At 44.0% G+C, this 15,144-nt stretch overlaps 1 protein-coding gene across 3 annotated transcripts in view; it reads left to right on the top strand.

Annotated features, from left to right (window-relative positions):
• The first annotated feature begins 43 nt into the window (after positions 1-43).
• mrtfba (myocardin related transcription factor Ba) overlaps positions 44-15,144 on the top strand; it is a 122,010-nt gene continuing 106,909 nt past the window's right edge. For all 3 annotated transcript variants that reach the window (XM_078290957.1, XM_071899438.2, XM_071899437.2), the window contains exons 1-3: positions 44-173; positions 5,677-5,763; positions 9,227-9,485. In XM_078290957.1, the coding sequence (XP_078147083.1) occupies positions 9,323-9,485 (163 nt within the window). In that variant the 5' untranslated portion in view covers positions 44-173; positions 5,677-5,763; positions 9,227-9,322. The remainder of the gene's footprint in view (positions 174-5,676; positions 5,764-9,226; positions 9,486-15,144) is intronic.

Raw genomic sequence — 15,144 nt, 5'->3', positions numbered from 1 at the left:
GCGTCATTACGTCACCCTGCATCCGAACAGATCAGTCGCAGCCATTTTACTCCGTGAAATAAACTTCGATCCTCAGGAAAAAAAACACAGCAGATATTTCCGCTGACACTAAACGGCTGTCTCGCAGTGACCCGGAGCACAAACGGCTTCGGGTGTCAAGTCTTTGCAATTCGGTAAGATCCGATAACCGGGCTGCGGTGTCTTGTTTTTAGCATGCTAGCCATGTTAGCTGAACCAAGCTAGCTAAAAATGTGAGGAGGTTGTTGATGAGGAGCGTTCATGATGTGCAGAGAGGGCTAGGAAAGACTAACTTACACAGCTCAGCGTAACGGCTAGCCGACTGTTAGTTGGGTAAACGTAGAAATGATGGCAACGGAAACACTTCACCGTCTTTTGATTGGGACTGTCTGCAACTCACTCACCTGTCAGATTTAAAGTAGCTAGCCAACGTTAGCTTATCCCACACCCACCTACACGGATGCGCTTAGCTGTGGTGGCGGCGGCACAGCCCTGCCACTCAATACTTCCTAAGCAAAATTGTTATTTTGTCAGCAAACTGGGTGTGGTGTGGTTTAAGCTAGCTATTTGGCAAGCTACTATTTTCGTGTAATGTATTTGTGTACTGTTTTTTTACATTTACTCTTCAGTCCAGATGCTCTCTGAATGATAGGGCATGACATATCTGTGTGTGCTGGCAGCCCTGTTACTCAGGTAATGCTGACCAGGTAAACTCTATGCATGTCATTTCGGGGACAGTCCCTCTCGCTGATAAAAAAGCCCATGTTGTGTTATCTTGTGTTATCTTAATAACCTCCAAACGACTGGAGAGCGAAACGCGTTCAGAGATGAAAGTGAGGTAGTGCTTCAGCAAATCGAAACAGGTCTGAGTGAGACACACTCAGACAGGATGTGGTGTTTTCAGAGGCGGCCCTATCTTATAACAGGCTGTCATTGAAAAGTGTGAATTATTAGCGTGAAATACTGCTGTGTGCATATGGGTGGATGGGAAAGCAATTATCCCAAGGCTGTTTTTTCAGTAAGCCATATCCCTATTTGTTTTGCTAATTTCAACCTCCCAGTGCAGTATCAGTTTGCAGGCTTAGTGTCTGCTCAGAACAATTTAGACTCGTTTTTCCACTTCTCTTGCCACGGTAAATTCAATGACAATGAAGCAGAATATGGTAATCTAGGCAGAAACGTTTTCAGGTAATAATACCCTATTCCAATCAAAATGGGAAACATCTGAATATTCTTCCAACCTTGTCCTCCCGTTTTGTCAACAGGGGTGTAAGTGATCATTTGTTGGAGTTACAGATTGCAGTGATGTTGGCACATAACCAGAGTCACTGATTTCCAGGCTTTGATTAGTGTTGACATATTTTTATAACAAACACACTGGCTTTAACTACCCACAGAAAACCTACGCCCAAGTGAGGCTACCACCCTGGGGCTATTTATTCAGATTCCTTCATTCATTTCTCTGAAACTAGTTTATGTAACATTATACCTACATATGCCTATTCATTGTTAGTGGCGCTGTCTTTGGTCTTTTGTGATTCTGATGGCTACGTAGCAGTGGCATCAGTTTCATTTGTCCTGCTTTGCTTAGGTTTTAGTTCCTGTCCCATGGTTTTTGGCTCCCAGTCAGGAGCCAAAGACCTTGTTTTTTTGTGTGAGCTATCCTTTTGTGGGTCTTTTCAGTGAAGTGCACAAGGCGACCAGGAAGGAAACAACACAACCTGTCTGTCTGCGGGAACAGAGCAGAACAGTGACTGTAGTGAATGAGCCGCTGTGATGACATCATTTCTGTCTTATCTCAGGATAAAAGCAGTCATTTTTGTTGGACAAGACTGTGGTCTATTTCAGGCCCGAAACTGTCGACCCAAATAGTAGTTTGGCACTGAGTGGTTCTCATGCTGTGTGTTTGTGCGTCTGTATGTGTTTGTGTACATGTATGTCGTGCCATGTTTTTTTGTAGCGTGTCTCTATGTCTCACACACACGCCGTGGGGTGTAGGACTGGGCAATGTGGACAAAATATCACGATAATCATTTCATCGATATATATAACAGTATCTGCTAACATGCAAAATCACATTCAATAATCAGATTGATGTTCGTTGCATTGAACTGCATGTGAGTATGAAGTATGATCAGATTTGTAATTTTCAAATACGATTACCTCATTTATTTCAGATTCAGATTTTGTGAGAGATTTTAATTAATAGACTATTTGCTTTTTTTTTATCATTAATTTAGGCAACAGAATTGTGTATCATCACCATAACTTGATATCATTATTTTATTACATTATTTTATTGAAAGACGATAAAAGATAATATTGAATCATTGTCCAGCCCTAATGGGGGCGTCTTTATGTCTAGTAACAGAGACCAGACCACCCTGACTGATGATTGTTTACTAGCTCCCAGACCGAGGCTCCCACCAGTTATCTCATGCTGTCAGTTGAGTGAATGTGTGTGTATGCGTGTGTGTGTGTGTGAGTGCTTGTGGGTGCTTTATCACTGAGAAGGCTTCACAGCCAAGCCTATTTGTAGTATAGTTGACCCATGACCTCTTCTCGTCAGTATGCGGAGCCTGGGGAGCGGCGGTGGCTTGTTCTTTTCTGTGTTTGTTATTGTTCTGGATGCATAACTCTGCTCTGCATCTGTAACACCATGTCACTCTTATTCCTTTGAATGGACGGAGAATTACGGGGTTGTTTTTGCTGAAAACTGCTCCCTGAGATATTTGGCTGGAGTTTGCATGTTGTCTGAAATGTGTCAAGTCCTGACTCTTACTTTCCCAAACATGCAAAGCTCTAGTCTTCTATCTCATCCATTCGGTCCTTGTGGCTATCGGTGAGGTGTTTGCAGGTAGAAAGTCATAAAGCCTCACACCTGCTCTGTGTGGGACGAAGCCTATATAAGGCTGTGAGAAGGGAAGAACAGCCCCAGGAGGTAGACACACCCGAACACTGTCGTCATACTGCAGAAGTGTTGACTCAAACGATCACCTGGTTGAACTCTGATCTGCTGGTACCGCTGATAGATATTAAAAAAAAATAGATGAAACCTGAAGCCAGTTTTGGTACGACTTCCATGTTTGTGCAACCATTCTACTGCGGCTTAGTCTTTCTACATCAGTAGCATTTTGAGTAGGGATGCAAATTTTAATATATTTCCTTAATCGACTGTCAGTCACGTTAACGATTAATCATTATGTAAAAAACAGCTTTTTACATAGAAAATAGAAAATGCGTGTTTTTACACCTGTCTTTAGGTTTACTCAACAAGTTAATAAACCAAGCAAAATTCAAAAGATCTTCCTGCATTCCCTGTCATTGTGCTTGTAGACGGGCTGTATTTCAACATTGTATTACAATGTTTACAATGAATACTGTTATTTTTTTGGGTGTAATTCTCCTACACTGGACTTTCTGCCAGCTTGCTTGGCTTTCTTCTTCCTCTGTACAAGCGGTGAAAGTTAAGATCGATCAAATTCTTAATGCCGATTAATCGATTGTCGATTAATCATTAACATCCCTAATTTTGAGTATGCAAGTCAAGTAGTCAGCTCCACCAATCAGAAGTTATTTATTACAACGAGAACCCATCCTGGCTCAGTTGGCTTGATCCAGGATGGCGGCATTGCAGTGCATTATGGGCAACCCAATCAGTGCTGATAATGTACAGAGATTGGATCAAAATCCCATCTGACAGATGTCTGTGTTTTCTAATGGCAATGTTAAAGTGCTGCATAGAGATGAAATATAGCATTACAAGTCTCTCACTTGGGATCTATTTTTAACCTGTGTTTTTGACCTGTAAGGTGAATGGAGTGAGTTGCTTCCTCCTTCACACACTTTGCCCAAGTCATATGTTGCAACCAAGAACTGTGTGTGTGTTATGTAAAGGTAATATATTACGTTTGAGTGTAAACATGTGAAGCATATGTCCTATCTCTCTCCTCCATCTACCGTTCAGCCCTCCTTTGAGGCTGGCATTGTGTGTGTGTGTGTGTGTGTATGTGTTTGTGTGTGTGTCGCCCTTTGATGAAACACATGGTACTTGTTGCGCGTGCCGTTAGCAGAACGGTCTAGAGCAGAGCAACATGCAGCGCCCGCCATCTGGATCTGCGCTTTGATTCAGCCGGGGCAGCGCCGATGTTTACCCCGCAGCGCCTCGTCAGCCATGACAGTTGTTTGTTCCTTTCTCTTTCATTCCCCCCCTTTCCCTCACTCTTGTCCCCACACACACACACACACACACACACACACACACACACACACACAGCATGTAGGTCTGTCTGTTGGAATGCTATGCTGTGGCAGAGCTCATTGTAAACAAATCTGACGACTCCCTCCGCCTCCCTCTCCTCTCATTTCACTCACTGTTACCTTGCAAGCTATATCCAATTGGAGTCCATCTGCTATCCAATCTAGAGTAGAGTTCAACTGATATGGGTTTTTTTAAGCTTCCAATAGGTGCTATTTTGTGTCGATATTCAGCATCTTTAAATTTTTCCATTTTCATGCCCAAAAATTGCAAGGATTCAGCCTTTCACCCGGGATTTTATTCTTGGCAGGGTGGAAAATTTTCCGAAACGGCTAGACTATCATATGACACAAAAACTCTCCACTGAAACCCAGACTAATGAAATTCTTTTAGGGTTGGCAGCTCTTTAAGGCAGGGTGACCCACCACACCCATTCAATATTACTACCTTTAAAATAATTGATTTGCAGAAAACATTATTGAACAATTAAATGAATAAATAAAATGTGCAAAGAAAATAACATTTCATGACAGGTTTTTCTGTAGTTGTGTTCAGGGAGGAACCTCCATTATATCAGCAGTGGATAACATGACTGACTTATATCTGATATTTAATAAAAGGGCAATATCGGCTCAATATATCAGTAATCTAATATCTCCCTAATCCAATTGTCTACTTTGTAAACGAAGCACACTTCCCTAAAGAGCACTGAAATCCTCTGTGTGTGTGTGCGCAGTAGATTGATTCTCATCCTGCGAGCGTCTCTCTCTCCTAGACCGCAACGTGATGCTGCAGCACTTTGCTCATCAGTGCCAAGAGCCTCTTGAGCTCGTCCCACCATTGTCTCTGCACGGAGTATCCGCTTCCATCGTCATAGAGACCGCTGCAGGTTTCCCTAGCAACGTGCGAGCATCAATTGTCAGACCCAGATACTGTCTTGATTGCCGGCTACTTTTAATCAGGCGTCTGAAAGTGCTACTTCTGCTGCTGCTGCTTCATCTGTTTCATTCTCTCCACACCTTCAAACACTTCTATTCATGGAACTTCAATGTCTGATTCTTAAATTATCTCTTGGCCTTGTGTGTGTGTGTCTGTGTGTGTGTGTGTGTGTCATGTTCTCTTTTTAAATAGGACTGTTTATTTCTTAGGCCTAATTCCTCAAAGTAATGATAGGCTGAACAGACAAAGAAAAGAGCGCCACCTACAGAAACTCGACAGAAAATCCAAGGAAAAAAGACATCACAATACTGTTTGATTGACAGCGATGAACGTTTCTCACCAAAGATGGGGCCAAAATCAATAAAACAAGAATCTTGTTTATCACTTTAAGGTCTGGTTTGGGTTTTGATAGATTGTTGCATCTGTGATATTCATGTTTGGTCCATTTTCTCCCCATCCAGGTTTGTCTCCATGGCTTAGAGTGGCTGCTGACACCAACCAGACCCAGACGTCTCTCCCTCTGTCCCTCCTCTCCTCGACCACTTGAGGTAAGCGCAGATTTATCAACTGAAAGAGTTATTAGGTGATTGGGAGTCTGGTTGTGTGTTTGTTTGTTTGTGTGTAATGCTTTTTGCCATGCGCAGTGCTTAGGGGAATAACAGTACGCACTCTTCAGGCTGTGCAGGGCCCTAACCCCTTAATCCATCACAGCAAACATGAAGCCTTCATTTGGTTTTGTCAAAGTTTCTGTTTTATTGTTATTTCATTGTGCCTGAGTTGAGTGTTTCCATATCAATGCGCAAAATACGCTACACTCTGCTTCCCGTCAATCACCTGACACCCGCAGGAAGAAATGTAAATCTCCTCTAGGAAATAATCCCTCAAAAACCTGACGGCTTACAAACTTAATTGTCTCATCCATGTCTTTTTTATTTAGGATGTCTTTGTTAGCCGGGACTGCAGTTCATTTCAAGATAGGTTTGACACTGTAGAGCTTGTATTTTAAGAATGACAAAAAACAAGTAAATGTTAAAGCATCTAATTACATGTGTCATGCATTGCAAAATCATTTGGGGGGATGTAAACTAGACAAAGACAGAAATGACTCTAAATGACACTGGTACTCTCCTAAGAACCAGTACCAGTGTCATTTAGAGTTACTTCTGTCTGACTAGATTTGACTAGCATTCAGACCAAGTAGCCAGCTTCGATCAAGTCGTTCTGTCAAAACAAACACTCCTGGGTTTGAATTTCCATATCACCTGATCCCAGTCAAAAAGTGGATTACATCATCTGGCGCTGAGGATATTAGTGCTGTATAAAGAGCCAGCTACTTTAAATGGATAGATGGAGCGTTCTCTCCGTTTCCCTGGCAGTTCTCTCTCCAAGTCTTTGTTGGAGAAACAAAAGGGAAGGGAGATGGGCCTGTAGCGCTGAACTGAACCCGAGACCTGACCTAAATTTCTTCCCCACGTTCGAGACCCTACACACACTGAAAGAGAGATGTGATGAACGCATGACCAGGGTCAAAGGTCCAAAAACTGTTTTGACTCGACCCGTGTGTGCAGAGGAGGCCGTGCGGAAAGGTGGTTGAGGATCAGTCAAATTTGAAAATCTCTTTTGGAGACTTGCTGAGCCAGGATGCCCAGGTCTCCATGGGTGCTGTGATGCCATCATCTGATGTCCTTTAGTAGTCAAATGTCCTACAGTGAATATCTTAGAAGCTCTAGCCCTTACTCACATCTGTCAGAGGTTGGATAAATCATTGGTCCTCAGTGGTTTTGACCCCTTGACTCCTAAGTGACTCCTGCTAGTTACCCCCTGACGCAGGCGAGCATGAACTAAATGGTGAACTATGAAAATGATTTGTTTTCCTTTTTAGGCTGTTTCTCTTGGTTTATTTGCCTAGACGATGAATACTTTTCAGTATTTCACAACAAAAAGTATTTGTTTTGAAGATAAGAGACGTGATTGCCAGACAGGTTGAGAGGCACTGTGCTAAATGACCTTGCTGCACGTCTTAGTGAACCCACTCTCTGCCATGAAACTGTTATAAAACACCTTGTGTCTGAAGTGCCAGAAGCGCTCTGATTGTATTTGGCCAAGGATTCTTATTCCCTGTCTGGTCCAGTCCGCCCTCACATTCATTGCTTTATATTGCTCTCTTATCTGTATCCTGGCTATCACAGTCTATTCCTGAAACTCAGCCACAGAACACCATCGAGGTGAACATCAAGACCTGCATTACGTCTGCAACATGGTGTATTAGCGGCACTTCATCATCATTAGGGGCCCAGAGACGGGTTGAGACTTTGAAGCCAAGTTTCGACAGAGTGGGGGGAATGTTGTCGCAGCGGCCAGACCCAACATGCACCAGTGCAGGTCAAAAGCCGGTAAAAGCCACCTGAACTGGGATTGACTCCCATGTTAATACATTACTTCTGACCGGTGGACCTGACCGCAGACTCTGGACCCAAAATGACTCTGTTGTAGCAACAAGCTGCAGTAGAACGGCTGCAAGAACACACAATTAGTGATGAAATTTGTCTTCTGGCTTCGCTTTAGGAACAATCAACAGAGGCTGCATCTGTTTCCAAATGCAGTTGTTAAGAGACTTTAAGATAGTGTAATTGGTTTCCTAAGGTTAGAAAAGCTATTTTCATTGATCGATTCAGTGCCGATTAAGAAATGATCATTTTGATTGCTTCTTTGACTCAGTGAAATGTGACTCTGTGTGTGTGTGTGTGTGTGTGTGTGTGTGTGTCTGCGACTGTGTGTAGCCCCAGATTTAAGATGGTATAAATTATTTAAAGTAGGGTGACACATATCTGCCAATGAAGAATGTACAGCCTAGTTTAGAATGGGTCAATCTCTGTGCTATATTTGATCATATTAGGTAATATCTCAAAACCCGCATAAAGGAAATAAAGAAAAATGCAAACTCTTCTCCAGGCAAATAAATCTACTATCACCAAGATGTTTCAGTATATTCCTTCATGTGTGACACCCTGATGAAAGCATACAACTGAAACATGTCTTTGTGAAAATAAATATTTTACTTGCATGGAGAGAAGAGTGCATTTTTATTATCCTTTCCTTTAGATTACAGTATGATCATGTAATGCGTTAAGAGTGGTAGCAAAAAAAGAGGAACAAGAGGAGATCACCAGACTGGTTGACACATTAAACCTTCTGTGACTGTCTGATGTTTAAAAAGCACTCTGTTTAGGATTTGTTGTGTTTGGATTTATTACAAGGCCTCCGCGTTCTGTTACCAGCATCAACAACATTTGGACGTTTTGTAACCAAATGTGGCCGAGTGCAGTTATGTCCCATAGTCTCCCCGTGTCGTCTAATGTCTTTGGCACTTGAAGGGACTCCGGGGGGAAATAAATGCGGCCATAGAGGGACACTGTGTGGTTCTGGGCCAACAGCAACACATCAGGATGGTTAGTAAAGGCTACTTAGACCCTGGAATGGATGGATGTGGGTGCCGCTGGAGACCGATAAATGGTGTTCATGTTCAGACTGAGCAATCTGTCATCCACTGGTTAAGAGGCTGTTGGGAAGCCATGGATACTAAACTGTTTGTTTTGCTCCCCGAAATGTTTCCGTTCCCCCCCGTTTGAAACCGCCACAGCGACGTCATATTCCAGATTATGAAGTCCGTCTGAACAGAAGGAACATTCATCCACAGACTGCCGTTGTTTCTCATGAGCGGCGGTTTGAAGTGATTATTTCGTGTAATGGCCAACCCAGCTCGTTTAATGAATAATATGGGCAGGGATTGAGCTCTTCCAGATGGCTGAAATGAAATGCCACCCTTAGCATTTCACCAGTTGGGCAAAGTAGTCATGCCAGCAAGATGATGATTATTATTCTGAATTACTTGGGGTTTCTGAAGAGCCCACAAAATATTCTTGAGTGATGTATTCCTATGTAATTTATCCAGTGAGAGGAGTTTTTTTCCCCAAATCATGATTCTCTCCTCTTTTTCTTGTATCCACACAGGTAGCGCCGAGACGAGCCTAAGGGACGGTGACCCACACACCCCTGTTGGGACCCCCTGACCCCCCACCCCCCACCCCCATCCCCTCCTGAGGCAGGATGGAGCCCCAGGCTTCCCAGGGGCTGCTGGGAGCAGAGGGGGATTGTGGGATGTTGAGTCTGCTGGTGCCCAGTCCCCAGAGCGAGGCGGTGACCCATGAGATGGAGGAGCTGACGCTGCAGCCCACGCAGAACCTGCCTCCGCTCAACGAACGCAAGAATGGTGAGAAAACGCTGTTATACAGAGAGAGAGAGTAGTTATGTCGGACTGGCCGCCATCTTGGAAGAGTGACAACAAAAAGAGATTTTAATGTTCACCTCTTTGTTCTTGAGAAAACAAAAAATACCAATTGGTAGGGTATTTGAATTACACTATAAAAGGTAGAAAAATATAAGGGAAGAAGAGGCAGTGTAGTGGGTATTTGTCATCTTTAACAACAACAATAAAAAAACATTTAAGTAGTTTTTACACAGGCAATGAAAGAGTCCAATGTTCAAGCTAGACATGAATGGTTTTGATTGCTTATTCCAGAAAGGAAAATCAAAGTTTCAGCTATCTGTCTCTATATGTCCCCTCCCTGTCCTGGTACATGCTGGTTCTAATACAACTGCCTACTTATATACCTTCAGTACTCTCTACTGCCACCTGTGTTTTATAAATTATAAGAAACAAAAGGAAATGTATTCCAAATATGTCAAATACACAAAAAGAAACTTAATAGCTCCTACAGGCAATAACATTATAATCTTTTCTTTTGTTGTAACTCCTCCAACATGGTGACATGTCCTGTATAACCGCATAACTGCATAACTCTATTGCCAGAAATACACTCCAGAGGTAGACACTCTCTTTATTAATGCACTTACACATGCACCGGTGCATACTCACTTACTCTTTGAGTCAAGCATGCTCACCGGCACGTACTTCCTCAATCAACCAATCAGTTTAAAACAGAGCCTCATAAAACTGAGTCATGGAGTCCTGATAGTCCCATCAGCCTTTATTCTATGCAACGCACGAGGAAATGATACTCATCGTGCTCGCCAGCTCGCACGCTAGCTCCTCATCACTCTCACCATACCGGTGTTTTGGCAGCGCTGCGGGACGGACTCAGACACTGATGGATGGGCATGCGATTACCGGGCTTTAGGAGCGGGTTAGATCCGCTACTGGGTTTGCCAGTTCCTAATCACGGCTCAGATGGTGTAGGGAGATCGCTTAGTCGGTCCGTTTAAGGCGCTGCGATATCGATCGCCCTCCTCAGAAAAGTCCGTTCCATCAGATACAGTGATGAGGTGCAGGGTGTTTAGCCAGCGCTGTTCCAAGCCTGCAGCACTTTGCATTAAGCATGTTTTGGATATGTGTGGGACTTTGCGCTGTCATGCACGGCGGTCGCTGGTGCCTGCAGGAGAGCGAGAGAGTAAAACGTCCGACAGTGGAAACATTCTGTGGAATGTCAACAGTAGTAGCACCCACTCATCATCTTGGCTTTTGTCGTTTCCCCTCCAGAGAGAACACACACACACACTCGCATACCTCATACTTTCCACCCCGCGAGCCATCCCCAGCCCTCTGCCAGCCGCAGAATCCCTTCTCTCATATTGCATTTTAACACGCAGGTGTTTATCTGTCTGTCATCGGGACGAGCCTGGTTGTCTTGGACCTCCACTCTGCTGTCTGGGGCAGGAGGCTGGAGCTCGGGGAGTCTGGAGGGAGAGAGGGAGAGCTTGAGTGTCGGTCTATCGGCAGAGTAGGGTGTCAGAGGCAGAGTCAGGGCTGTGAGGTTGGTGTGAAAGAGAATGACAACGTGGCAAGTAAGAGCCAGCCTATAATCTGAAATATAGAAGGTGTTTGAGAGCAGTGAGAGCCTGCCGAGACGATAAAGAAGTGCAAAGCTTTACAGTTTAGTCAGAAGATGCCAACCACTTTATCAGCTTGGTGGATTAATTAGAGTCTGTTAGAACTTTTATAAACAAACGGTAAAATGTGGATGTGAGTGTCAGTTATCTTGGAAAAATCTCAAAAATGTTATTGCAGACTATTAGTTCAGTCACTTTTGACCAAATTTAATTCCATTTAATTTAACTGTGTTAATATATGAGAGGGGTGGAAGGTGGCTGACAGCAGAGGTCTGCAGCTAGATATTACTGCAGGAAATTCCAAATGTGGATATTGTATTAAAAAAGAAATAAACAGTTGATATTATCATCGGCCATCAAAAATCCATAATTGGTTGACCTCTAGGTAGCAGGCAAAGTCTGTAGTCATAGAGGTTTTTAATTCTTACTTAAGGTGTTCTGCAGAAAAGGAAACATACAGAGTGTTGTTCACCAGACACTTTGACTATTTTACCAGGCTTGTAGACCAGAATGGGACCTCCAAATGATGATTGGTTACTTGCCAAAGTGGCCGATAGTGTAAACAAATTTACCAGCCACAGAATTGTCAGAGGTTGATAAATAGTGAATGTTGCGTGTAATTAAGTTTTTATTGAGTTGATTAACTGCAGTCTCTATTGTACAGTAACTGTACTGTTGCATTTGAGTTAATTTTGGGAGTGAAATCTCTAGTCAGACAATCAAAAATGAGGCCGGGATGGGACTCAGGGATGAGTGCACACACCCGTCCTGTCGCCCACACCGAGGATGAGCTACGCATTTGAAGCTCAGCGGTTGGGAAACGGAGCGGTGTTGCAACACAGAGGAGGGGAAGACATGTCATTCTTCCTCAGAATGTCACACACACACACACACACACACACACACACACCACAAGCTGACCTACTGTGAGGCATGTCTACTCTACCAGCTGCTTTGTCAGGTAGCCAGCCATTTACTATGCTAAAAGTTACATTTGAGGTGCAAAATAGTACAGTATATCTGTGGGTCTATTAGCTATGTTCAGTTGGAAATAGTTTGTTTTTGCCAACTTTTTGTGTCTTCATTTTGGTTATTAAATTAGTCTTAAAACCACTTCTAGGTAGCATTAAAGGGTCTTAACAGCTTTCTGAAACTTGTAGATGCCCTGTTAAAGTAGGTGGTGAACTTTGGAAGCCATTATTCTCCATGGCCATTGGTAAAAAAAAGTTATGATTTCTGTCCTGTTGTGCCTGCAGGTGAGACTCGAGCTGTGTCTGAAGGAGAGACTGTGTTTATATGTGAGTCTGTATTTACACACATTTCCACAGAGCCAGCAGGTGTGCATGTGTGTGTGTGTGTGCATTCCTGCCGCTGTGTGTGTGTGTGTGTGTGTGTGTGTGTGTGTAAACAGCTCAGTCATGTCATCCACCCCTCTCCTCGGCCTGCGTAGGTCACAGGTCAGTGTGTGTTTGTCCGGCTGATGAGCATTTCCCGGAGGAACTGAGGACAATACGACTGGCTGGAAATCGATATGAATCACCTTAACCAAACATTCCCACATCACACAAACTGTTTAGTGTTGACTGTTGTGCAAATTTGTGATCTGTTTCAGGAAAGTGTAGCCTAACTTACATGGCTCTTGGTTTTGCAGACCAGCTCTAAATGGAGATATGATTTTGTAGTTTTAAAGCTGCAATAGGCAACTTTGTACGTTGGCGGCTCCAAATGACAGCGAGAGGTGACCGTTTAAAAAAAAATTTGAACTTGAATACCCAGAAATGTGACGTCAGTAAACTGCACACAGAACAGTCATGTCAACCAGGCCGTCTGCGATTGCTTTATACCAAAGGAAACCAAAAAGACGACAGAGGAAAAGATGTAACGTTGGAGAGTCCAGCTTTCTCTGGACGGAGACAGATTGTGTTTTGCTCTGAAGTTTTGTTTAGTCACTTCCTGTTGGTGGAGAAGTGACCATACCCGACACCAGAATTTAATTTGGGCAAAAACAGGGCAAATCGATGGCATCTCAATTAGTGGGAATGGGACACTCCTCTCTGTTGCAGCCCCACTTGTGATGTAGGCTAAGACGGGTGTATTTTTCACACAAAAATCTCACCTAGTGCAGCTTTAAAATGTTTTGTGTTGTCACAAGCTTGTCCTTTCAGATTGAGGATGCAGTTGGTGGTTATCTTCCATTCTCCTCAGATGTGTCGTCAGTGCTGACTCAGACACTTTACTGTACCTCAGGAGTTAAAAGGAACTCGTCTAGTCCAATGCATCTGGCTGTGGTTGGATCGCTTACAGCCAGACAAATAATCCAACCCGAACTGGCTGAGTGAGAGAGAGAAGTGAGAGTGGGGGAGAGGAGAGGGGAGGGGAGGAGGGAGTTGTGGCTGTATGATAGAAAAATAAAAAGCAGGGAGGGATGCAGAGCTAGAGGGAGGGATAGAGAAAGAGAGGACAGGCCCAGTTTTGCTCCTGGGTAATTCTGAGGCGTTGCAGCGCTGTGGATTTTCATCGCTCAGTTGATCCTGTTACACTCAGTGTGGGTTGAGAGAATATGGCCAGTGGCTACATACACAGAACGCTAACCAGTAGCCAGTTACCTTGGGACCAAATGGCTTACTGACTTGCTCGTGTTTGAGTCCAGTAGTCAGTTGTCTAGTGTGGAGCTACAGTGGTTCTCCCAGACTAAGACCATGGCCTGTATGGAGGTAGAGACTCCCAGCGCCTGCACCGGCAGCTTCAGAGCAGGTGAGCGCTCCTCTTTTCTGCTTTTGTTGTCGTCTTGCTCATGGCTCTGGTCAGGCAGGCGAATACTGTTGGCTAGCTTGTTCTGGAGGCATTTTGGGCTTAATTCAACCAAACATCTGTGATGGGAGGCTCCGGCTTGATAACCCGGATGACACCCACCCGCGCCCTTTCCCTCGAACATGAGCCAGATTTCTAGGAATATGTGGAGCAAGGGATAGTTAATTACATCTGGTGTATCGGTGGATGTAAATCTTTGCCTGTCTCTGATCCTGTTTCTGCACTGTTAGCTGGGGGTGGCGGTAGTGTACAGGCTAAAGAAGCAGGCTTGAGACCTCATGATCGCCGCTTTGAATCTTCAACCGGTTAGGAAAGTGAGGCCAAGTATGAAAATTGAATAAGAAACATTGTCCCGTCCCTCAACAAGGTGCAGTTTTGAGGACTGTACTTGTATCAGACAGCTCCCATGTGAAAGAATTAAAAAAAAAAGTGCAGGTAGGACCGACTGTTACTTGTTGAAGTCTGAAATAAAAGTCAGAAATAACTTCTAGCCAAATGCTGGTAAATTTTGCCTATAGCTGGTAAGTTTCACCACACTACAAGCCACTTCTGAGGGTAACCAGCCATCGTTTGGAGGTCTTTTTTTTTTAGGCATTTTTATGCTTTATTAGATAGAGACAGTGTGAGAGATAGTCAGGAAGGTATGGGAGAGAGAGAGAGAGGGGAGGACGTGCAGCAAATGACTGCGGGCCGGATTCGAACCCGGGTCGCTGCGGGAAGGACTGAGCCTTACATGGTGCGCGCTCTACTCTGTGAGCCACTGGGGCGCCCCCGTTTGGAGGTCTTAAGCTATTCTGAGAATGTAACTGGCTGGTAAAGTAGTGAAAGGGGTTGGTGAATTTTAGGATGGACCAACTGCTGTGGCTGGTGCAGGAAAATGTTTCCTGCTCTCGCCTATTAACCATCTGCTTGTGTGTCAACTGGTGGACTTGAATGCCTACCTTCTCGCTCATTTATTCTAAATAACAAAATAAAAGTAAAAACTATAAGTGTGGCTTGTGTGCAGTTTTGTGTTATCTCCAATATGGGTTAGAGTCAGTGTGAGGTAGGGTGGCTGAGTGGTGTGTGTTGACTTAGCGGGCCACTGGCCATTACTCAGAGTGTGAATGCTATAGCTATGTGACGGATCAGCTGCAGAGAAAGCATGTGGTGTGAAGTTGGCGAGGTCTTCTAATAACAGTATGACGTTACAGTATGTTGTCAGCCTAACG

Source organism: Centroberyx gerrardi, chromosome 20 (genome assembly GCF_048128805.1).
Source record: "Centroberyx gerrardi isolate f3 chromosome 20, fCenGer3.hap1.cur.20231027, whole genome shotgun sequence".
Lineage (NCBI taxonomy): Eukaryota > Metazoa > Chordata > Actinopteri > Beryciformes > Berycidae > Centroberyx > Centroberyx gerrardi.
Note: the sequence above shows the minus strand (reverse complement) of the source record. Positions and strands in the feature narration are given on the sequence as shown.